Source organism: Lucilia cuprina, chromosome 6, assembly GCF_022045245.1.
Source record: "Lucilia cuprina isolate Lc7/37 chromosome 6, ASM2204524v1, whole genome shotgun sequence".
Classification (NCBI taxonomy): Eukaryota; Metazoa; Arthropoda; class Insecta; order Diptera; family Calliphoridae; genus Lucilia; species Lucilia cuprina.
In genome coordinates this window covers 19,664,256-19,691,683 of record NC_060954.1, presented here as the reverse complement: position 1 = coordinate 19,691,683, position 27,428 = coordinate 19,664,256, and the positions used below count along the sequence as shown (strand labels likewise).

General features: G+C 31.4%; 1 protein-coding gene across 1 annotated transcript; it reads left to right on the top strand.

Annotated features, from left to right (window-relative positions):
- The first annotated feature begins 93 nt into the window (after window positions 1–93).
- Window positions 94–27,428, top strand: LOC111677487. Its single transcript, XM_023438607.2, has 11 exons — window positions 94–422; window positions 18,292–18,621; window positions 19,203–20,127; window positions 20,198–20,549; window positions 20,615–20,798; window positions 21,445–21,671; window positions 21,974–22,065; window positions 22,191–22,383; window positions 22,659–22,759; window positions 24,749–24,900; window positions 27,231–27,428. The coding sequence occupies exons 2-11, from the start codon at window positions 18,437–18,439 to the stop codon at window positions 27,232–27,234; spliced, it is 2,415 nt and encodes an 804-aa protein (XP_023294375.2). The 5' UTR covers window positions 94–422; window positions 18,292–18,436; the 3' UTR covers window positions 27,235–27,428.

Here is a 27,428-nt window from a genome sequence, read left to right as displayed (position 1 = left end):
CTCTCTAAATCGTAAAACGCTGCAATACTCTTTGTTAAAAAAAAGTTTAAAAAGCTTTATTGGTCTGGAAAAAAGCTTTAGCGAACAAAGCTTTTAAGTTCTAAGCACTAAATTCATTCCATTCCAGCGATGAATCTTTTAAAATACCTTTACTGCTTTAGCATGAACAACAGTTGAAAACGAGCATTTAAAGCGATAAGACTTGATAAAAAAAGGAAATCAAACGTTAAGTAAAAACAGTAGAAGCCGTCTTCTGTTGTGTGTAGACAAAAAAGTGTTATGTAGTTGTACAAAAAATCATACCTGAATACAAATAGACAAACATAAATAATACATACAGTATATAATACAATAGTGAGTGTGTGTTTGTGTGTTAAAAAGAATATATATAAAAATTATCTGTTATAAAAAAAAGAAAAAAAGTAAGAGAAAACCCCATTCAAATCGAGACCCCAGAATTAGCGACATGTTGCATTGTGGGTGATTTTAAATTGAAATTGTAATTATTTTAAGTGTAATAGAGCAGTGGAAATAAAAAAAGATTCATCAACAGCAGCTCAGATTTCATGGACATCAAAGCACAAGTACTCAGCAACAGATTAGCCATGTCAACGACAAACAATGTGTGATACTTAAAAGCAACAACAGCAACATAAAATTCCAAAAAAAACCCTCACGGGACAATCGTAAATAAAACAATTAAGCGGTCATAACATCTACATACTTACAACATGCAAACACATTTTACACACATACATATACATATGTACACAAAAGGGGGTCTAATAGATTACGCGCAAGGATAATGCATGTACTTTAGAATACTTGGAGGTTACAAACTCATACATACACGACTATTCACTTATAAAATAACAACACACTTGTTGCTGCTTCGTTTCTTTCTTTGTACTTATTTAAGTATTTTCACGTTTAGACACACATATATTTATATACATACATATCTATGTATGTCTATTCTATACTACCACACAAACCATATATACATATATATATAAATTATTATAAATGTACTTTTTCTGTACTTATCGCCCAAAGCTTAATGGTATCCGAAAAACATTTTTGCTACAATTACAAAATTTTCTCTATTTAACCTGTTTTCGATAAATTTGTATATACTAATCTGATTCCACCCAATAATAAAGAAATTTATTTAATTTTTAACTTTCATAATATTATATAACTTTTGATTATAATTCCTAATATCGACTTTATTCGATTAAACAGTTTATATGTATATAAAATTTACCGGTTGATTTGCATTTATATTTATAATTATAAACCTCAATCACAACACATACAAAAGAAATTTTCGGAAAAAAGAGTTCTATATTCGACTGTGCCGAATCTTATATAACCTTCACCATAGTGTTAAAAAAAACAGTCAGTACCAAAATGTCCTCTTTAACTTCACCTTCTTCGGACTCAACATGCTTAATTTCATGTTTCTAGATTCAATATTATAAAAAATTCAAAAAAGTACCTTTTGAAAAACGAAGAAGTGCCCAAAAGTTCCCTTTTTTATGTGTTCTCAGACTCTACATACTTAAATTTATATTTATAGGTTTAATATTATAGAAAATTAAACAAGTAGGAAGGTTTAGTCGGGCATGGTCGACCATATAATACCCTACACCACGAGTATATTTTTATAACTTTTATTTTTTATAAAGAAACTTTTACGTTGAATATTGAATATTACCATAATTTTTAAGCAATATATTGATAAAAAAAACTAAAATTTCTAAATGAGGCTTTATATAGGTCAAATATGGGCCGATCCTCGGTAAATTTGGGGAAAGGATATATTTTTAAATAACAGTTAGTTTTGTTGAGTTTCATTGCGATACAAATGGTTACAAGTCAATTTTAGACGTTTAAGACATTTTTTGAAGGGGGGTTTGTATGGGGGCTAGGGTCATATAAGGACCGATCCTAACGAAAATCTGCAGTGTCATTTATACTTATTTAGAACTTATTTGTGCCAATTTTCAGAGAGATAATAGAATATTTGACGTAATTTTGGCATAAAAAGTTCAAATCGGGAAGTACGGTTGTATGGGGGGTAGGTGAAATAATGAACCGATTTCAACCATTTTCAATAGGCTTCGTCCCTGTGCATGCTTGGTCCAAATTTCATCAAATTATCTTAAAAATTACGGTCTGTACCTTGCGCACAAGGTTTACATGAACCGATTTCAACCATTTTCAATAGGCTTCGTCCCTGTGCATGCTTGGTCCAAATTTCATCAAATTATCTTAAAAATTACGGTCTGTACCTTGCGCAAGCTGGACAGACGGACGGACGGACATGTCTTAATCGACTCAAAAAATGATTCTGAATCGATCGGTATAGTTTAAGGTGGATATTGGATCAATATTTTTGTATGTTACAAACATCAGCACGAACGTATAAAAAGTACCTTTTAAAAAAACAAAAAATTACCAAAAAGTTTACTTATTTCGGTTCTCACCTAATTCCGACTCTACATACTTTCACTGCTTCTCTTTCTTTGCTTTGTTTTTATAAACAAACGTACAATAAGACCTGGTTCACACTAGGAAACTTTTTTTGGGAATCTTTAGATTTTTGTGTGTGAGAGAAAGAGAAAGAAATATCAACCATATCTTTCTCTCACATACAAAATCAAAAGTTTCTCAACAAAAATTTCCCAGTTTCCCTTTCGTATCTATATAAGTATTTTTAGGTCAGTTATAGCGTTTGAGTCATTATCTGATAAGACGCTCATATGAGGACTAAGGTTAAATATTAGCCGATGTTCGCCATATTCAACACCAATTTTTTGCTGATTTTTAAATGATGGACATACAAATTATTTGCTGGGATATACATTACATCAAGTTCTCCAAGTGTCAATAGATGTATGTATGTTTGAAATTGTATGTAATTCTACGCTACGTGCCCATGAATGAATATCTATTTTAAAACGACACTGTTGCGTTCTGCGTCTACTGCTACGTTAAAGCAAATGCTGTTGCTGCTACCATTTCTATTGCTGGTGGTGTCGTTGCTGTTGATTTCCATTGTCTTTTTTGTATTTATGCATGCAATCATGACTTGTAGACAGACAACCCGGCTGAAGACCTTGCATAAATTTACATAATTTTGAAGAATATAAAACTAAAAAGCTAAAATGAAAATAATTTTCCATTTAGAGTGAGTCAGTGTGTGTGTGTGCACGGTTTGTGTGAAAATAAAATGCGACCATTTATGTGGGTCTTGTGGTAATACGAACAAAATGTTAAAAAAAGGAAACTTTCAACCTGTGGTACGCCTCAGGTGTTAAACACAACCTTATTAAATACAAATTGATATATTTGTGTGTTAATGTAAATGGACAGAAAACATAAAAGAAATAAAAAGCAAATCAAATCAGGAATATAATTGGCTCAAATACTTTTATAATTTAAAATTAACAAAGTTTCTTGGCAACATTAAACCCAAAAAAAGTTTTATTTTGAAAACTTTTTTTATTTTCTTTCATACACACAAAAGCTAAAGAATTTCTTTGCACAGAAATGTTGTTTTAAATATTTAAATTTATTTTTTTATGATATGCATACATATGTATGTATGTTTGTATGTATGTAATACATTTAAATTTATATTTAAATATTTACTTTGAAAAAGTTTTATAAATTAAAATATTATCCTGTTCATATACATACAGCCTTATACATAAACATTTATCAAAGGTTTAGTAAACAATTTTTTTATGAAAATTTGATTTATTAATCTTTGATAAAAATTTATGAATAAGATCCATATTATCTACCAAAACATATACGACTTTTTAAAAATGATTACCAGCACAAACATGATTATCGCTTTTCATTAATTACTTTTGAAAATATTTGCATGATTTACAATTAAAAAATTATCAAAGAAATTTTGTATTCCAATTGTTCTTATTTTCACTGAGTATGGACGGACATTCTATTTATAACCAGATAAAAACTTTTAAGTTTTGTGCATATTTAAAAGTAACCTCATTATTACAAGGACTATTTATAGTTTTCCACCAATTTACTTGTTCTTAGTTTTTAAATATGACAAATATGCCCGCAGGACTATATCCTGGCTGGCCAGTTGGTTGAGTTTTTTTTTCGGGATTCACGTAGTGGCTGTGGTTTAAACCCATTTTCGAGGGAAGAGTAAGTGGCGGTTAAGGGACTGATATGTTGGGATAAGTTCGTTTCCAAAGACAACAGATACCTCACAGAGGAGGACTGGGGGACTAAGCATTGGAATTGTTGGTATTAATTGTATATGATACGGAATGAATGTAGAGGTATGCGGGCCTCACCCTACCCTTGTCTAGGTATGTGTGTCCCTGTGAGTAAAAACAAAGTCTCGGCTTATTTGATAGATTCGTACTTCGGTCTACCGGATACGTTTCTAGGTGCTGTTGTCGACTCAACAGAGGCCGTGCCATCTGCGTGGTTGTAAACGGAAGTGGCGTTTTACATATCTGAGTTAAGCAACGTGGCAGCAATGGTCAGCGATTAGATAGCTCAAGTACTTGCGCAAAGTGCTTGTACATGGACCGGCTCATGTACAAAAATTGGAACTTTCTCACGAAGGTGAAAGGAATAAAAAGATAATAAAAATCGTTGAAATTTTATTTTTAATACATCCCTGATCTAATGCAACTTTTTTTGAATCATTTCAAAAAATAAGAAGTCATACGACTGTCAAACTTTTCATCCGTATTTTCCCTTAATATGTGATGGTTTCGTTAAGATGATCGCATCCATACTCTTCTACACAAAATTTTGACAGATCATATTACTTGTGTGCTCACGTGATGGGGGATTATATACCCTTCACCATATCGTGTTTAATCTAAAAAAACTTAGCAGTTAAGGCGGACAGTCCGAAACAACCTATTAAACCTACCACTTTGGGTTACCCCCAGTCACCTACAAGTCCAATTGAAAAGACGGAAAAAAGCTTAAGTTTGTTTTTTTAAGTGTCTACTCGCTTGCTTACAGGTAATTAGACGTTAGCGGAAATCATTGCCTTTTTCGGATGCATTTTTCAATAAGCAATGTTGTTGTGTCTTTGTCAAAGCAAGCTAATTTTTTATGAAATTTTTAGAGGCTGTCTCGGACTTTTGCTCATATCTTCGTTATTTGTGGATGAATTTTCCTGATTTTAAATACTAAACTTCTTGAAATCATTTCTTACAGAGTTTTTTAAGTTTTCAGAAAATTCAACTAACACATAGACAGACGGACACATAGATAGATACACATGGCTTAATCGAATCTGATAACTATAAGGATCCAGAACATATATACAAACTGTGTACGGTCATAAAACAATATTGTGGAAATGTCGAGTCGTTGTCGTTGTTTTTGGGCAAAAATTGCATTTTTGGTACTTTTTTGGACCTCATACTTATATCATTTAAACCAGTATACAAAGAAATAGCAATTTAACTCATTATTCTAACACGTTTACAAACAGGTACTTACATTTGTGGTTTACATATAAGTTGTTGAGTAAGTGGTTTTGTCTTTTAAATGTTCTACTCACTGCAGCATTGTTTAGCTATTTTATTGCGCGTAAAATAATGGTTTTCGAATTTAAATTTACCTGTGACAAACCCTTAAATGAAGAAATCCTATAATAGATTAAAAGGAAATCATTACTGGACTCCTTATAAGTAATACATACGACTTGAAATTAGGTAAGTTGCTTAGTATGTATGTATATGTCATTGATATGTTTTTGATAGGTATATGAGTAAATAAGAATATAAAGAAAGAAATGTTTCGTTCATCATTTATAAATGTGTTCATACGATACTAACTTTTTGAAAACTTTTGAAATACAAATTTTGGTTTAATTTAACTTCGATAAGGTAAGGGTATTTGCTTAAGACATTTTTATACCCTTCACCTTCATGAGAAGGGTATATATAAGTTTATCATTCCGTTTGTAATTTCTATAATATAATTTTCCGACCCTATAAAGTAAATATATTCTGGATCCTTATAGATAGCGGAGTCTGTCCGTATGTCTGTCTGTTGAAATCAGTTTTTAGAGGTCCCCAGATATCGGCGAGATCCGAATCTTCAATAATCCAGTTAGACATGCTTTCGAGAAGATCGCTATTTAAAATCAGCAAAATCGGTCTACAAATAACGGAGAGATGAGCAAAAATCCGAGACAACCTCTGAAAATTTCATCAAAAAAGCCACATTTTTTTCATGCTTTGTTAAAAAAGCAACAACAACATTGTATATTGGATAAAAATGTACATGTACGTGTATTTGTGTGTATTTTTTATGTTTGTTGCTGTATTACAGTACAACGGTTAATATTTCTTTCTGCTACAGTTTATATTTGTTTGTGTGTATGTTATGTGTGACATGTGTGCAGAGATATAAAATAAATAAAAACTGTTTTTTAAAACATACTTGGTGAAGGGTATATAAGATTCGGCACAGCCGAATATAGAAATATTACTTGTTTTTTTTTTAATAATTTGTGAAATACATTATGAAATTATTTTATACAAATGCAACAGACAAAACTTCTTTATATTTCTACTTATTTTTTTTAAAAGGAAGTTTAAACGTATTTTCGCCCACATGTATCCATTTTATTGAAAACCATTCAGCCATGGCAAACTTTTGTTCGATCTCTTCGTTGGGCGTAATTACAATAACAGAATACAATAAAATGGGAATACATATTACTTTGACTAGGAAAAAAACAGCAATGGCTGTTGGGAACAATAGAAACTCATGACTATCTTTGTATTGTGTTATAAAAGGATATCTTATAAAATATATATAAAGTATTTCTAGGAAATCAACAATTGATGTTATAGATACATATATAGGTATTCGCTATAGTTATTGTATACATATTTATAATATTGTATATTAATTGGCACAGAATTACATGTATAAAAGATGGGCCACCTAGATATCATACTGACTATATCGTTATTACTTAATATCAAATATGACATGTGTGTATATTGTCAGTGAGAATTTTACGACCACATATAATGAATTGATTAAAACTGACATCTGTATGTAGCAAATTTCATGAAATATTTTAAAATTACAAACTGTAGTTGAACTGCGGTCGGAAAGCAAAATTTACCAAGTATTCAAAATGAAAAATTTTTTAAATATGAACTCCTTAACACATACATATAAAAGTATTGGCATACTCACACCCAATTATATTGAAGGAAGTACACATGTTAATGTTAATATATATAAATTTATGAATAAAAATTTATAGAAATATTCCTCAAAAAGTGTGTAAGAAATTAAAAGTAAAATAAACAACAACCACAAAAAAACAACAACAACAATAACAGAACAACCCCACAGGATGAATGAATGACAGGAAGGTTGGGTTCGAACAGTAGAAAAACAACAAACAACACCATGTAACTTCATTACTGTTCAACTCGCATCACATAAACATCATTAAACACAGAAATATACAAACAAACATTCATACTTATATTGATGTATGTAGTTACACTGTTGGATAGAAAGATGTCATATCATTGAAAATATACATAAAATCGATAATAAAAAAAGGAACTTTTCTCCATTTTAGTCGGTTTCCCATGGTGCGAATGAAATGACTTCTACTCCAATGTTGTTACTTGAGCCACCGTAATACGCAATAAATGATAAAGTTCTTAACAAAGTTTTTCATATATCTATTTAAGTTTTAGGTTTCTTCTTATTTACAAGAAAAAAAATATAGTTAAATCTAAAAGCAATGGCACTACATGCTTTGTAACCAATTTATATATACAGAAAAAAATATGAATAAAACCGTTGAATAAAACCGTCTCCAAGTAATCCTTAGAGTAGACATAGCAGCAGAAGTATCTATATTCTCTCAGGTTTAAATCATAAAGATATAGAGGCAGCTTATCATGGTAATATGCTCCAAGGGGAAAAGCTAATTACCTGAGTAGTCGGGTTGTTAGGGGTAACCCTATGTGCTAGTTCTTGACTGTCCTGTCTAATCACTTGGTTGGTTCTTAGTCGTCTTGCGTCACGAGTATACTCTTTAGTAACATGAGTGGAAACAGTCTTCACTTAAGTGTCCATGTCCCCTTTGTAAACAAGAGCAGCAACAGTCGTTATTTTAGTGTCCCTAAGTAGTTTCAACAAACGCCTAATCCCTTAGCTGGTTCTAAGTCGTCTTTTGTGACTAATATTCTCTTCATAATTAAGAGTGGAGATAGTCGTTACTTTAGTATCCGAGTCACCTTTGTAAACAAGAGCAGTGACAGACATGATTTAACTGTCCATAAGAAATTCAGATAAAAAATAGGCTTCTTTCTGATTATCTTTTAGTAATAGTTGTGTTTTCTTTCCTCTAAGATAATATCATGCCCCTTGGCTAGATAAGTGGATAGGATTAACCCTAAGTGCTATGTTAAAAAGCTAGTTCGAGACTGCCCCACCGAAATGTTCAAGCATACGAAAATGATAAATATTTCCACTAAAGTTAAATCACTTGGTTGGTTCTTAGTCGTCTTTCGTCACGATTATACTCTTTATAAAATTTACCGGGAACGTCCCTTTAGTGTACGTGTCCCCTTTCAAAGCAAAAGCGGTGGCAGTCGTGATTTAAGTGTCCTCAAGTAATCCAGAAAAAAGACACTTAAATGCTTTCATTCGTAGGAAAATCATAGCCATTTCCACTAACGTCGAACAACCAACTGATCGCGGAACTTAAAAATATAATATTTTGACTGGAAGATGTATTTTTAGTCATGTAGGTCCACTAAGGAAATTCGAATCGCGAAAAAGTAAACAGAGAAATCTGTGTTTCAGTATTTTTTTAGATTACATGTTTCTTTAAAACTTGTGGATATAAAGTGATACATTAATATTTATATCACTTCTGTTCCTTATTGAAAAATCGGTTGGTAGACCTGTCTACCAACCGAAATATTTGTCTCGTTATAATTAAATAAAAAATAGCGTTTATTAGATTATGTTCATAATACAGACGAGTGATAAATGATTCAAATATAATCAAAAATTGCCTAAAAAATGTTCACTGGTCATATGTTAAACCTTTCAAACAATAGTCCTTATTTCTTCTAAAAACTACACATGTTTTGATGAGTAGTATCTAAGATTCAGCAAAACCGAATATAATAAACATACTTATTTATGTATTTGTTTATGTCCCGAAAAACATGATAAGATACACAAAAAAAATGTTGACCTTTTTAAATTGGATTTTGTTGTAGTTTTTTTTTATGTGTATAAAAAGTTTAAGTTAAAGCAGTGCGACCACATTAAAAGTTTTTAAACTTTTAATCTTTTGTTTGCAAAGGCAAACTTAAACTAAATATGTAGCGTATTTCACAATTTGATTACGGTCGCCATTAAAATAAATAAAAAAACTCGCTCACGGGACACCCTTATGTATATTTTATTTTAACTATAATAATTTTGTATGTTTAACAATCTTTTTCGGAAGATTGTTGATAGTTTGACTAGTTTTGGTGACTTAAAGCTGATTTCAAATGATTCCCATTAACGATTTAAAAGTTGTTTATTTCAAAGAGAATAAGATAATGTACCTCTGTCTTATATGTATAGGCCATTCTGGATTGTTTACAAGTGTATTTTGTATATACTGTTATCCCTTGATTAATGTTATAATTGGTTTCGAAAAACGTTGATAAAAGTGCGGCTGAGACCTTATAGAGGTACATTATTATACAGTCATTATGAAGATCGAAAGATCAGCTACATGAGCCAAATTTTATTTTACACACTTACGTTATTTTTCTGAATCATATCAAAGTTGTATTTAGTCCCCAAGAAAATTTTCTCTTAAAAAAGGAAATATAGAAAAAAGAACATGTTTTTATGTTGAAAATTCTCGAGAGCATGTTTGTCAGATTTATGAAAGATTTGGATCCTGAAGATATCTAGGGTCTTCAGAAAATTGTTTTCAACAGATACACAGTCGGAAAGACAGACAGACAGACATACGGGCATAGATTAATCGACTCCGTTATCTATAAGAATTTGCAATATGTATACTTAATAGGGTCACTAATGAAAAAAGATTATATAGATGAATGTGCATGTATGCATTCCTAATGATAATACAAAAAACTGCAACAACAAAAGCAACAATAAAGAAAATTTTGTTAACATATCTAACGATTTTCCGTTACAACATTCGATGTAATTATGGAAGGAAATTCATGGTTAAAACAATAATTCATACATATTTTGTTAAATGCATCAATGTATTGTATGTACTTTACTCCTACACGTACTAAAACTTGCACTTATATATTTATAATTGTATGATATTTGCATACAAATTCTAACCCTGCATTTTTGGGGTAAATGTACACAACATGTGATTTTACTTTGGCTTATAGAAGACGAAATAACATTGACAATATACGGATTATTATAAAACTGTAATTCTATTATAAATGGTAACTGGCTCTGTAATAGATTACCAGTAGTATATAGTTAGATTGTTAAAAATACTATTTAAAAAAGATAACCTAACTCCTTGCGAAACTGTTGTGTTTTATAAACCATTATACAAAGTAACATAAGTACATTTATAAACATTGTTACACAAGCATTCAAAAATAATAAATAAACAAGAAAGAAATTATAGTCGGGCGAGGCCGACCATATAATACCATACACCTGTTACAAAAATAACATGTGATTTAGTTTTTATAATAAAGCATTTAAGTTAAATTGTACTTTGCCTCAGATATACCTAAGCCATTTATTGTTGAAAAAATTGTGAACATTTGAGTCAAATTTTGAAGGGGCTTTTTATAGGGGCTAGGGTCAAATGAGGTCCTATAATTATAAAGTTTATCAGGGTTATCAAGACTAGTATAGAACTTGGTTTTGCAGTTTTTTGTCGAGATACGAGTATATTGAACATAATTATGAACTTAAAAGCCCTATTAGGCGAGTTCAGTTGTATGCAGGCTAGGTGAAATAATAAACCGATTAACCATTTTCAATAGGCTTCCTATACGATATCATAGAAGATCATGTGCCCTATTCGGCGGGTTCAGTTGTATGGGTGCAAGGTGAAATAATGGACCGATCTTAACCATTTTCAATAGGCTTCGTCTACGGTATCATAGAAGATCATGTGCCAAATTTTATTGAATTATCTTCAAAATTGCGACATGTAGTTTTTTAAACATTGTAATGAAACTACATGTCGCAATTTTGAAGATAATTCAATGAAGTCAAAATATTCGGAAGTTCAGTATATAGGTTCTATGTGAAATCTTAACCGATATTAACCATTAACAATAGGCATCGTCTCTGGAGCAATAGAATTATCTTCAAAATTGCGACCTGTAGTGTGATTATAATGTTAATCGACTCAGGAAATGATTCTGAGCCGAATGGTGAGTCTAGGACCAATATTATTGTGCGTTACAAACATCAGCACAAACCAAATATAACCTCCCCACTAAAGTGGTGTAGGGTATAAATAGGGGCGACTTTAAAATTTTAGTCACATATATATTTGCTAGTTATCCGTTTGTGCCTTGTAGCAAATCTATGAATTTGTCTTGACATGTATTGTGAAAATCTTCTATCTGCTCTAATGATGTTGTCTAATAAAAGGAAATGAACAACAACAGAACTCAAGTAAACACTTCAGTTGTCATTGTAATGACAACAGGACTCAAATATTAAATAAAAAAGACAAAAATTTTCAAATATATACATACATACATACCTAGTAAAAACTTTCATTACCATAAAAGAAGTTAAAATACTAAAATTTCCTTACACAATGTTTAGTCATTAGAAGCAAATACTTACCACAAATGATTAGAAGTAATTAGAAAAAGTAGTCATTATGTATAACATTAATAAATGTATACAACATCTGTAAATTCGCTGGCAAAATGACTAATAAATTAGAAAGTATTTATATAACACATTATTAGTAAGACCTTATTAGACTACTTATATGTAATCCAGTCTATATGTAGTAGTCATTGAAAAGTATGTTGTTAGGTAAGCAATTACAATTGAAAGCTATTACCAAGTTTTTGCTGGGTACGTAGATATGTATGTACACATTAGTTCATTTTCTCTTGCTTTTGTCTGCAATAAAAGATTTTTATTTGAAAATCAATTGAGTCTAAGAACACTTTTAATCGTTTACTAATTAAAATTTAATATCAATATATCTCTTGGATGTTACTTCTAAATAAGCGAAGAGTCAAGAATAGATTGATTTTCATGAAAATTTGTTTAAGGGATCACTAATTTATTTAATTTTTTCTTATACGAAATCAAGTTTCCTAATATATAAATATCCTATTATACGATTTTCTAAAAACTACCTAATTTTTTAGAACTATTCATTCATAGTAATCTAGCTAAGATCTATAGTACTCTCCAAGTTAAGATCTTATATCCATCAAAATATAAAGTAGTCGGTAAAGTTTGATTTCCAAGTTTAAATAAACGAAAATCGCTAAAAACAACTCAGAAATCAATTCTGAAAAGATTGGTGGTCCAATATTTTTAATGTTGTAACACATAAAAATATTAGACCACCAACACAAAGTTATAATACGCTCAACAAAAATTTATTGCATTTTGTTTTTTTTTTTTCTTTTTTATTATAATTTTATCATTTCATGTACAAAATACTTTGCGTGTAAATATTCAAATACTCACGTACTCAAATTGTGTATGCGACAACATTCGCACTTAATAAAATTATACAAAATGATTTTACCGTTAAGTGACGCACTGGGATATTATTGAAATACTGGCCACATGACACGCAGGAGAAAATAATTTTATTTATAGTTTTATTTCCACGTTTTGATAAAACTATTTTGAACAAGTAAGAGAATTATATTCGGCAATACCGAATCTTTTATACCCACCATTTAAACGTATGCAGTAAAAGGAATGCTCCCCTCAATGGTAAACCAATCTTCCTACAATTTTGTAGAGCGATTTTTCGTTATACAGAAATTGTTTATGGAACATTTAATCGCTATACTCGCATCTTAAGGCGAGTAATGAGCGTTAAAGCCATTTTCTGAAGAGGTCCTAATATGCTGAAAATGTCAATTGTGGACCGATAAAACTTATCTATGAAGAATTTTATCGCTAATATCGCTATTTTTTAAGACAATAATGAACATTAAAGTAATTTTCTGAAGACAACCTTGATTTGAGGGGTAGGGTAAATTATGGACCGACAATCGTAAAATTTGGTATAGAGATTTTGGAACGTAAGAGACTTACCTGCCAAATTTTGTCAATATATTCATAGTTTTAGGACAGTAATGTAAATTAATGTAATTTTTTGAAGGGGACCTTATACGATGAGTAGGGTCAATTATTGACCGATTATTTTAATTATTTGTGACTTATTTTATCGATATAAAATTTGTTTATGTCAATAATAATTAATTTCTTGAAAGGAATTATCATAATTATATGGTCAATCAATTATGGTCCTGTTAAAATGTTAACCGATTTCTTTCTACCTCTTTCCTACGAAAGAGGTAGAAAGAGGTGCATTCAATAGACAGACATAGCTAGATCACCTAAGAATTTAATAAAGACGTGGAATATATCTACTTTAGTGGGTCTACGATGTGTTACAAACGGAATGTAATTTTTTTTACAGAACTACATATATACGGACGGACAGACTTGAACTGATCGTCCCATAATCAAATAAAAATCCTGTTGATGACGGTAAAATTACAATTATCTTTTTCATCAAAATCAGAGGCGAGTAATTTTATGATTTTTAAATGTGGCAGAACTCACTGTAAGTCTACTTGATTATAATACAATATAAATTAAATATTTGTTGTTTATTATTTTTCTCGTAAAAATAAATTATTTAAAAATATTTATTTTAAAGTATTTTTTTAATTATTTATATATTTTATTTTAAGATCTTTTGTGCCATATTTACTTTACTCCACAAATTGCTTTTGGGCATAAAAGTGTGTGCAAATATTACAACATTTATATTTATATACATTGCAATCGTAAATCTTTATTTACTTTCATAATCGTATATAACATTTAAGGGCAACAGTATTAACTAAATACACATGCCTATATACACACATATATATATTTATATTGGGTATGCCCAAAAAATTAACAATACATTTTCAAATTCTTAATGGATATCTTGTAAGATTTTCATAATTTAATAGATTTTGAAATTTACATTAAATAGTTTTTGATGGAAAACCGAAAAACTAAACTGATTCCTTCTAAAATATAGTGCATATGACTGCTGTTTGTGTATATCTATATATGTATATAATGTATATATGTATATAAAAATGAAAGTGTGTTTGTATGTTTGGACTTCATAGGCTGCTAAAAGACTGGAGCGATTTTCCTGAAATTTTGACAGTGTCTTCTTATGTTAGAATTTCAAGTGAGCGACTTGCCACGCCCATTTTAAGAAAATACTTAATCAGTATATCTGAAATATATATAACAGTTAGAGTTTTCAATTTCGGATCCACTTTAGTGTCAATATGAATATTTAGGGCAAAAAGTGGGCGGATTAGCATTAGGGGGCGTGGCACATATCATGTAAATTAAATACAAAAATTTGTTTATCTTGGAAACTATTACAGTTAGAATCTTAAAAATTTGCAGGAAATATTTTGGGAAATAAATTGACGGACCAACCATGAGGGGAGCGTCAAAAATGGTAATTATCTAGATGTTATATTTGTTATGTCCCCATGTGTTTCGAAGGCGGGTATACATTATAGTGTTTTGAGGAACAGCTTCTTTGAGAGGTATTCCCACTAAAAATTAATCCACGGAACACCCTAATGCATATTCACATAGGAAATACTTAAAAATTAAAAATACTTAACAAATATCAATTGAATTTCCGAAATGTTGGAATATATATTTTCTCAGAAAAAACTTGGTACTGACTTTCATATGTAACCAGTTACGGCTAATTTCCACATACACCGTAATCGATACCGATAAAGAAATGCAATATATTTGCTCCGAATAATAGTAAGTTTTTTATTCGCAAATGTATTGAATTTCGTCTTCGTAACCGATTACGTTGTATGTCGAAATACACCATTACCTATACTTTTCAAGATACATATAAACATATACATATATATTAACCCCTTACTTGGTAATGTAAGCTTTCGCTGGGATGCTCTACATTCCACATCATTTAATTTAAATATTTAAATTTTAATAAAACATATTCAACACCTTTCTTTTTAATATTAAAGTCATGTAGTTGTAGTTAAGAAATCCAAGGATTAAATTATCCAATTTTATACCAAGTAAATTGATTTTTGAATACACAAACATGACTTTCTTATGTAATAATATATATGTATGTACGTTGTATATATGTATTCTATCTATATATGTACATTGCAGTCTTTTCTTTCAAAAAAATTATTCGATCCACCTTCAATTTAATGGAGTTTGCATTCAGAATCACACGCACACTTTTATGTTGATAAAAAAGAAGAAAAAAAGATACTATGTACAATTTACTCAAAACATTCACACATTTTTACATGTTTCAGGGTTTCAAAATTGGATACAAAGGTCGTTTGTGGAAATGTGAAGGCAATAGTATTGGCAATTTCTACTAATTTTCAATGATAGTAGATTATTTACATTTAGACTCTTTTTAATGCACTATATGTAGTATTTCGGGTTTGTGCTGATGTATGTTACACTTAGAAGTGTTAGAGCTACACCCACCATAAAGAATAAGAAGAAATGCTTAGAATTATTAACTGAATCGATATAGCTATGTTTATCTGTCCGTCAATGTAAACCTTGTGATCAAACTACAGGTTGAAATTTTTCAAGATAATTTAATAAAATTTGACCCAAGCACGAAACCTCGGGTTCGGTTCAATATTTCACCTAACCCTTATACAACTACACGCTTCAAATACGGCTTTAAATCCAATAATTAAATAATTTTATATAAATAAGTCTAAATGATAGTGCCGATTTTCGTTATCTTCATTTGCCTCTAGCCCCTATACAAAGACCCCTTCAGAAAATAGATTGAAAATCACTAATTTACTTACAAATAGGAAAAAAACTACTTAAATACTTTATTATAAACAATAATTCCAATTTTTATATACAAACTAGTGTAGGTTGTCATATGTCATATGGGCCATGACCGATTATATATATTCACACTTGTTTTGATATATATGTACGTATGTAAGAATGTTAACATATACTCTATAGTTAAGGCTTTAAGTCACTTAAAAATTAACCAATGAATAATGAACCGTATTAGATGGGTAGAACAAGAAAAGCGACTTATCGAAGGAGAAGTCATATCACTTCACCATAAAACGCGATAAAACCACCTAGAACGAGTTTTTATTTCTTATTAAAAAATATAATTTAAACCTGCTCTGATTGATGATAGTTAGGAAGCGCCCTAATAAGTTCGAAATTTCATCACAATTTTGTCACTGCTCCAATAAAGTCGTTCTCTATCAGAATTCATCTTTTCTTAGATTCATAGTAAATTGTATTTTGTTTTTGGACATAATCTGTTGAATCGAAACAGATTTTCCATCATGATCAAGGAAAGAGCGATTAAACAAAATTAGTTGATCCACTAATACGTTCTTATATTTAGGTCAGATTAGGTTAGGTTGATAGGATGATGTATACTGCAGCAAATCCGAAGATATACACCTAGGCCGGTATCGGGCCTGTTGTGCGCTTCTTATCATGAAACAAATGTTCACTGAATAAATTATTTTTCAGTGTTAGCGAGGAATGTTATTTCCGGAATAACATCACTTCCAAGAAAGTATTCCAGAGTTTCACTGTCCTCTCCACATGCTCCACATTCGTCTGAATCCGAACGTCATATTTTACATAGATGTGCTCGAAATCCTGCGTGTTCACTCAGAATACGTACCATCTTGCACTGATCAGTGTCACCCCATATGATTTTCGTGGCTCTACCCGCTGTTTCATTTTCCCAAGAGGCCTTATGGAATTCTCTCACCCATGTTTTTAGTTCAGCTTTTGTTGCGTCGAATGGTTTTGCGTTTGTCAGGTTAACTACCTCGAGTTCCCTTCCCTTCAAAGTTCTTGCATTCGCCCTTTTGTTGCCAACTACTTTCGAATGGGCTGGTCCCATATGATGTAAACCTTACCTCTGGGAGAGTATTCAGTTAAAGCTCTCTTATAATTCAATACGGTCTGGGTGTCGTTAAATGTATTATTATATTCAATTTACGGATTTCGTTATTACGCATTCCGTTATTGCTCTTCTGCCAGAAAGCTTGTGTTTTGATTTGGTAAAAGGTGGTATATTTCTTGCAATAGTTTATATTTAATGCTTGGTTTTTAAAGGATATAGCTGCAAGTCTAAACTCAGAATTTCGATAAAACGTGTTCTAAAAACGTTAAACTGTGGTCTCTGGGTTTCGGCGTTTTCAATGTTTGTTGTTTTCGTAATATTATTTGCCATAAATCTCATTAACGTGAATAGCGTGGGTACACCTTCTAAACAATGCAATATTTGTAAAACGACCCTCTTATTCACACACGTTACATGTAAACAGACACAAAATCGAGTATACATACTACATATATGATTATGATGTAAACATGGAGTCAATGTGTCCCTTTTAGAAAGTATATTCCCTAAATATCTTACTATTTGGTTCAATGATTGTTAAAGATAGCCAACACGACCTGCAGGGAAATTTTAAGATACAAAAGTATTCACTTTTACCAAAATAAACACATTCATACATTCATATATAGAAGCTCGTTTGTTTACGTGCAAATTCATTGTAACCTGAGCAAATAAATAAAAGATCGAAAGCAACAGTTTTTGCCCGCGGACACGACAGGCTCTAATTTTATTATACCCTAGTATTTGCTAAAGGTTTTTCAACTTGAAACAAAAAAATATATAAAAAATACATACGAACAAACACATAAGTGGAAACAAGGCAACAACATAAATTTTGTTTTGACAACTTTAGCATTTCATTCCGTTTTAACTATTTAAATACACACATTTCTTGTACAATGTACATACAGACAAATTTTGGTTAGAAGCCCACGTATCGTGTATTAAAATATACTTATGTTCATTGGCGCGTTTTATATATTTATATGTATGTGTGTATGTTTATTTACAATATTTCAACTGTGTTTTAGAACTCCGCAATCTACGACATGCGTTCTATATACTAAAGAGTAAAAATCAACCGTAAAAAAAATATTCAACAAATTTAACAACATGAAGTGAAACTGTAGACTTTGTTAAAATAATAAATTAAAGTGTAATTTGTTAAAGCCAAACATGTCCAGCCCGAGACACCCACCATCGAGTCCTCGTTATATACCTAAAATGGAGCAACATCATTATAGCTGGGACGAGGGTACCAACGGCGGCAAACCGTTGCCTAGTCAAAATCAAACATCAGTTAAGGTTCCTATCCGTGCATCATCATCGCCACTACCGTACAAATGTCCCAAACCACCCAGGTATGTAATTATCGACTATGTCCCTGGACACTTGATATTGTCTAAACGTGACTGAAAATCTTAAATAAGTGTAATAAATTTAACAAAATGACTATTTGTGCACATAAGGAGAAGGTATTCAAAGGAAAGTGTAGCGACATTTTAAATTTATACTCTTTTATATATACTTTAGTTTACGATTACAATGCCAATCATTGGCTCTCTACTATACTTTTTTACCAAACAGTCTTAAAAGGAAATTAAGCTATCAAGTAGTAAATATTTCGATTTACTACTTGATAGCTATATTTAACGTTTATATCTAAGATAATCTGAAGGGATCTTATAGAATATATTAAAGAAATTCATATATTAACAAACTTCTCTAGAAACACCCCTTGGAATACCTTCCCTATTTACAAACACATATTTCAATTTATATGTGTCATTAAACATGTTTTTATACTAACAGTAGAGACATTTCTTACACTTAACGCCTGTATATTCTCACTCATACTTTATTGTAAGATGTCACTTCTTTTATAGGTCATAAATTTTCACAATCCCAGTATATTCATTTTAACCGAAAATGTATTTTTCAGAAACTTTCAAGTACAAATCGCTGGTAATCCATATGAGTCAGGTGTAAAGACATCATCGCTGCCACAACGCAGCCCATCAGTGCGTAGTAATTACAGTTGTCAAAGTAGTTATTCGGATGCTGCTTCGTCATCTTCGCTGGGAAGTAGTCGTTCAAGTAGTCGCGATAATCCACCACGTAGTCCGAAGATAACGACCACTTTTGCCAATGACTGTAGTGATGATGGTGGCCAGTCGTCGGTTTCCTATTATCATACGCCTACTTCTGGAGCCCGCAGTCCTAAGGGAGTTTTTTCGAAGGAAAACTCTATGGATTCACCATCTTGTCTGCTGTATAGTGGCAGTCAAACTCCAGTGTCACCACGCCGTAGTCCGCATGCAGCTCGTAGTTTTGTTTTTGAAGCCATTAGTCCTGTAATGGATTCTCCTAGTAGAAAATTTGAATATTATGAACCAGTTTCACCGGACGACGAGGGTGATGATGCAGAGAATGGCTACGAAACACAATCGCAAGCACCACCCTTATCGCCTAAATTGTATGAACATAGAAGACAGAGTTCCAAGAAAATGATGCGCTCAACGCCTGTGGATCAATTAAGCAGATTTAGTAGTACAAATCAATCTTGCAAACGCAGTGATGAATGGGAAATGACAGTGTCTTCAAATGCGGGTACTGATTATCAAGGCTTAGGTGTTAACAATTATTACATGAAACGAGATTCGTGTGTTACTGAGTGTACGCAACTGTCCGTAGAGTCAGAAACGAGTACTTTAGCAACTACAACCACGTCTTTTAGTTACTCTGATACATCCACAAGGCAAACGTCATCGGATCAGGCTCAAGACTTAAGTCCCCTAGTGGAGCCCAGTGCAGCCGCTCGTAAACGTAGACATGCCATAAATATCACTTCAAATCCCGGTTATCAGGTATAAACACTGTATAAATACCCCCATCTCCACTTAAATCTATAGCAAATTATTTTAACATTTAAAATAGGTTCTCCATAGCTCACACTCTACTTTGGATCGTACTTGTTCGGATAGTGTGGTATCTTTGCGTTACAGAAAATCCACCAGCGATTTAACTCAAGACTCTGAAAACGATAGAAACAAACACAAACATGTTGGCGAAGCTACAACGCCCACAGCCGGTGGCTATAAACCACGTCGACGTGGTAGCTCAAAGGGAGGTTTAGCCTATTTAGCCAGTCGTCGTAGTTCTCGTGAATCTATGAAAAGCGCTTGCTCAAATGCTTCGTTGGTGTCGAATGACGACATTGGCCCTTTGGCATTTCAGGCATCGAATCGTGGCCGTCAACGTAGAACTTCAAATTTTCTCGAACTACCAGGTGGGGTATAGCAGCTATTTACTCTAAAAGGGTATTTATTAATATTGATAACGTTCTCTTTTTAGTACCCGATCACTTTCGACCACGTGTTTGTTCCTTACCAGACCGTCCTTATAATCCTCGGGTCAGTGATGATTTATATCGTTTGCGTCATTTTTCGATTAGCAAAGGAAATGTGGTCAATTGTGGTGATTCAATTATATCCAGACGTTCACGCAGTAATACAAGTGTCAACTCTACGAATAGCCGGTAAATATAAAAAATAACAATTTAAAATAAATTGTTGGATTTAGCTTCGAATAGTTAAACTCTGAAAATTTAAGCACTTTTGGACTTAAGTGTTTAAAAAGTCGTTCGTTTTTTTATACCCGCCTTTAAAGAGGCGTAAATATTAGAACCACAAATTAGTGAAATATATATTCTGAATTCTTATTAGATTCTAAGACGATATTTTATGCAATTATCTCTTAAAAAGGACTGATGGGCAATATCGGTTTACTTGGTCCCTGTACAAGGGACCTGCCACAATGCAGTCATAAATATGTTGATTGTGTAGCAATCATGAAGAATTTTCTCAATGCTTAGCTTTTCTGTTCCCAGAAATTTGCAAAGTTTGGGACGTAACCTTAGTCCATATTTAAGGACTTCAACGTTTACAATTTGTTTAAAAATTTCAGTAAAAATCTCTTTAGCAAATTTCTTTAGGATCATATTATAATTGACCCTAACACCCGTAACTCCCATTTCACAATGAATTAATTTAAACACGTTTCGGATTACAGATTTCTGAACAAAAGATATAGAGTTCTCTATACCATTGAACATACAATTCAACATATTATTAATTTAATATTATTACTTAATATAATTATATATTAATAATATTTTTCAACAGTGCTAGTGAAAGATCTCCCTTTGAGGGTTCTTGCTGTGGTGGTGGTTATGCTAATGTTGACTCGGTACCCGTATCACCAGAAGAAGACGATGACTCCGAAAATTACGAACCTCCGCCACCACCACGATATCGTGTTGTTATGTTGGGCGATGCTGGTGTTGGAAAAACGGCTCTAGTTAATCAATTTATGACATCGGAATATATGCACACATACGATGCCAGTCTAGGTAAGTTTTCCCAAATCTTGTCATAATTTAAGTCATTATTTTTTAAACACACATAAGCTATTAGATACTTAGTTTTTATATGTATAAAGCCACCATTTACTAAAGCACAGCACAGTAAGTTAAAGGTCCCCTTTGTTGACTAACCGTCATTGTTGGCCCAATCCCAGTTCCATCCGTATTAATTAAATTCCTAATATGTGTAATTCTATTGTATGTGTATCAAAATTAACTATAGCTTGTTGGCTTTCATTCTTTAAAAACAACTTGGTGTTTTTAGTTAATAATACAAATTTGAGTTTTAGATGATGAATTTGGGGAGAAGACGGTTAGCATACTGTTGGACGACGAAGAATCCGAATTGGTGTTCATTGATCATCCGAGTGTGGAAATGAGTGTAAGTTCTATTGATGTAGAAAGAAAATTGTTGTAATAATGTCTTTTTATATGAAATTTAATATACTTTTTATTTCTTCATCTTTCTATTTCACCCCCTTTTTTTGCGCTTTATTAAACTAAAAGGTCGAGAATTCATTGTCAACATATGAACCCCATGGATGTGTTATAGTTTTCTCCATTGTAGATAAGGCTTCATTTCGCGTAGCAGAGGAAATAATAAATTATTTGTGGCAGGAAAATTATACTAAAGATAAAGCTGTTATTCTAGTCGGCAACAAAGCTGATTTAGCTCGCTCCAGAGTTATAACGTCCCAAGGTAATTAAAAAATATATATGTATGTGTATATTGTAACAAAATGATTATATTCTTAACCTTAAATCCTAATTTGTTTATTTGTATACTATATATACATATATAACCATTTCTTTTGGTTTTTTGTTATTTTCTTACCATAAGTCTTATTTAATAAGTTATTTATATTTGGTTTACTTATAATAAATTAATTTCTCTATTAAATATTACTTCTATTACATTATTAATTTCGTGTTTTTGTTAAAATATTTGTTTGTGTGTTTATAATTTAATTATAGAGGGAAAATCATTGGCGGCCTCACGCGATGCTAAATTCATAGAAACGTCCAGTGGCATTCAACATAATGTAGATGAATTACTTGTTGGCACTTTGAAACAGGCACGTATTTTTTATTCTAATTATTTAAGATTTAAATTATTTGTTTTTCATTGATTTATTGTGGAGCGAATTTTTTTAAATGTACACATTAGGGGGTTTATTTGATCGAAACGAATTTGTTTTATTGAATTAATTATTATTAGTGGAATCTTTTCCAATGAGTTCAAATTATTTTAAGCATACGTCGATTTGCCATGTCAAAATTCCAATGTTATACATATACTCATATGCCAGTGACAGCAAGGTACATATATCATTCCTTTTCAAATAATTATAAGTCAGGCCTTAACCACGACTTTGCACCAATTTTTGAATGGTTTCTCTGGATGTTTTGGCATACTTATGATTGTAACACAATTATGGTTGTAATACAATTATGGATCTTTAAGTTGTTTTTAAAAAAGGAATTTTATTTTCTTACACGTGTATTCGGCAGACCGAAACACGAATCTATTATATAAAACGAGGACTTGTTTTTACTTACAGTGACCAAATTTAGAAAATCGGGTATGAACTTGTACAAGCTACACCATTAATTTGATACACTCATGTAGAACATCATACAACACACTGACTCTAGCTATACGGTCCGCATATCCCTACATACATCATATATACGTGACACTAATTCATTCTAAAGCCTCAACAGCACCTAACTTATCGCGTATCAGTCTTTCAACTAACATTCTCATTCCTCGTATTTGAATTTAAACCCCAGTCAGAAGAAGTCTCTAATATCAGGGACAAGACAAAGTCCGAAATACTACCCAGCGGGCTACAGATTCGCGTAGTACTAGATATGGTTCTATGGTTCGAACACATGTCAAATCATACCAAGGAAAGGCCAATGATACCATTGATCATCGCCAGTTTAAAGATTTGCCAGACCAGGAATTTAGCTTTTCTTTCCCCCGGGATTTCAATAACACCAAGATGAGGGTCTTTTATCAAGGTAACATGCCCCCAGAGGACACAAATTATGAGCTAAATAGTGGTTAATAGACATGGTAAAATTATTATTTCGGGATAAGTTACTGTTGCAAACTTAACAGATACCACCACAGATGGAGTGACATTGAGACTATATGGAGAAGAAAGTGTATTGCGATGTCAATTAATGTAAGAACTTATGACGAATATTTGTCGGATGTAAATTGAAAGGTGATGTAGATGATGTCGTATTTTAATGATTAGTTTGTTTTATGGATTAATTTAATAATATCAATTTATAGAGGTAAATACATTAAATCGGGGTTTACACAATTTATACCTGACCTATCACTTTGTGTTCCCTGTCGTATTGAAATATTCGTGTCGTTCCTTTAATTTGCAAAGTGCAGTCCATGGTCGGTGTGTATAGTATTATCGAGATCTTTGCAAGTCCCAAATGGGAGCTCAATTTCCACCATAATACATTGCAAAATGTCATGACCAGTCACGTCCTAGAAAAATAAATCTAAATTGACCAATGTGTCGCTGTACTTTATTCGTTACACAGATGTAATCCATACTTAATAACTTCTGAAGGACAAGAAAAAATCAATTTAGAAACAAATTACTATCCTTGTCAGTTTTAGATAACGTTTCTTTAAGCTCAAAATTTCACATAGTATAAATATCTTTATAGACATGAGATAAATATCATATTAGTCTAATATATTCCATTACAGACAAGAAATTGGGTTAGTTTTTAATTGTCTCAAGTTCTTCTACAAGGTTTTATTGATGCTTATACTATGATTGTAAAAAACCACCGATTTTCAGGCAAATACTGGATCAACTCAAGCAAATCAGTTTAGAAAATGTATCCCTATATCAACGTTTATTCTATTTTCAACTCAAGTTCTTCTACGAGATTTTATACATTATTCTTAATATTCGAACAAATTTAACTAAGTATATGATAGATCGTTTAATAACTATAGAAAAAATTGAAAATTATTTGTTTATAAATTAAATAAAATACTAAATATATATTTTCTCTTACAGATGCGTCTCAAAGAATCACGTGAAAAGAAGGCCTCTTCAAAAATGAAAACTTCCCGTACCCATATATCTTTGCAAATGGCAAAAGAAATTCTTCACAAAATTTGCCTTAGTGACATTTCTAAATCCAAGAGCTGTGAAAATCTTCATGTTTTGTAAGTTTTTTTTTTGTACTAAATATTTCTTAAACAGAAAACAAAATATTTTAATAAGAAAAAGATATTAAGAAAATCAAGTGAAACACAAGAAAAATGTATCAGGTCAAAGAAAAAAAAATTTATAAATATTTGAGGTGCGAGTACAAAAATCAGGTGTGATTTATTTAAAAAATACGTTAAAAGATAAAATTTAAAAAAGCAACAGATATAAAAAACAAGTTAAATATTTAAATAATTTCAATAATTCCATTACGAAATCAAACTATAACATATCGAAGATGGGAAAATCCGAAAACAAATTTTACAGTTTATGATTATATTTTTATTATAGGTAACTATGTTTCTGATTGTTAAAGAATCAATTAAATTGATAGATTTATTTAAGACAATCATATTCTCCGCATTCCTATTCTTCCCCTTTTCAGCTAAAAAGCAAAATTCTTATATTTATCATTGGCAATCCATTTCATAGACCAAAGCAATTAAATTTAATTTTATGTTGAATCGGCATGCGTTTTCAACTTAAATCGAGTTACCTTTCCTTTAAAGCTAGTTCCTTGCTTATTATTGCCAAGAAATCTATGTTATACAAAGTTTAACTGTACAACAGTAATGGATTAAATCCTACTTACAGTCCACAACGGTGTTTGATGTAATCTTATCACCTTATAGTGACTTAGAGCTATATCTTAATCCATATTGCCGCCATATAAACTCGAAAGCGTTTAGGTAGAGGTAGGTATACTTTGTTTCAGGGGTTTTTGTCCCAGTTTTGTGACATCCGTGTATAAATGGATTCCTACTGGTATTTTTTTTATGTTGAAAAAACTCTCAGGGGAGGCCTTTTGTAGTTCATTAGGCTGAAACTAGGGAAATAAGTTGTGGGAGGAGGATAGAGGCAGTGTTTTTTTGGACTTTTGTTTTGGGGGTCATTGGACAATCGATCACAAATTGGCGTGTTCTTGATGAGAGTCTTGAGTTGCGTAAAAATATACGGGTATCAGAAACAACTTCCCTATTTTTTTAGGAAAACGATCCATTATATTATCAATAGAACAGTGGATTACATTCCACGTTGCGACGGTGCTCAAGTGAATCAATAGAGTTGGATACCCTACTGTCACATATAAGTACCAAACATGAAAGTTGTATTCCATTTTTCGGTCGAATAATAGTAAGAAGATTTAAGTGGTATAAATAGTAAGAAAATGTGTTTAGTCCGGCGGACATCTCACTGTATTTGGTATACTGTTTCGCCTGATCTCGATATTCAACTTGAGATCAGTAACTGTTATAAGCTCGGTCATTTCCTATTGTTTACATAACATTTTATTATATCCAGTATATATTGATAACGTAACCTCCTCGCTGTAACCTCCTTTGCTCTATTCATCTTAATATAAGAGCTGTAAGTGCTGGCTCATAACTTATATATTGCAAATGGCATAATTCTTCGCCAAAGTTTTCAAAACCTTGGTGTAAGTAGTGCTATTGGCCCGACCCATACCCAGGCCAGTGCAACTTGTCCCACTTATGCCCATGCTAAGTATAAGCAAAACTTCCTGTTGTAGCTTTAAATTAAACTTGTGTTATGCAGGCCGACAAAATTTGAAAATGTCGAAACCCTGAGACCATGAATATATCGTAAACCATAAGCATTCAAAGTTTACACGAAGATGTCTGAAAGAAGAAAGAAAATATGTCAGATATAAAGACTTTATTTAGAAGATGACAGAATCGACTTTTATTTTATAAATAAAGTTGTTTAGTTCTCAAAAAAGGGCAAAAATGGCGTTTTTTTCAGATGTGATGAAAAAAAATATAGATTTAGTGCAGACCAATTCTTTAAAAAAGTGTACTTTGGTCTCTCGCTTTATATCTTTATATCTTTTAGTTGGACACAGCTTCGCTTAGAGTCTTTGCTGACCTTTTACATAAATAATTTAGTTTATTTTCCTTTAAGTAGAAAATAATTCTCAGGCAGAGTTCTCAAGAGGTTATTAATATAGATTGAATTTAGTACTTGAACTTTAGAAACATATCTAAAGTCACAATCTATCAACCTGATACATAAATTTAAAGCCAAAATAATACCACCCTAATGGAAACTTTCTCAATCAGTATTACGTGACAAACCCATTTTTATAGTTTTATATAAAATTATTTTATTTAGTTTGTGATTTTTCACTGATATTTAAAAATATATACAAACAAACATAAATACCTAAATATACAAAAAAGAAGATTCAAACTAAAATACAAACATTAGCAAAGAACAAAAAAACTTAAAAACTAAAATATTTAATTTACGCATTATATTTTTTTAGATAAAATATTTATAAATGTCAATTTTCTATTAGAACTTATCAATTGTATATGAAATTGATACAAAAACTGCTGTTGCTTCTAACAAAAGGATTAAAATTCATAGAAACAAACAAGAAAAATATTTTCATTTATATAGAGTAAAACTAATTAATTCTTAAAAAGTCTCTTCCAAATAAATACAAAATAAATCATATCGA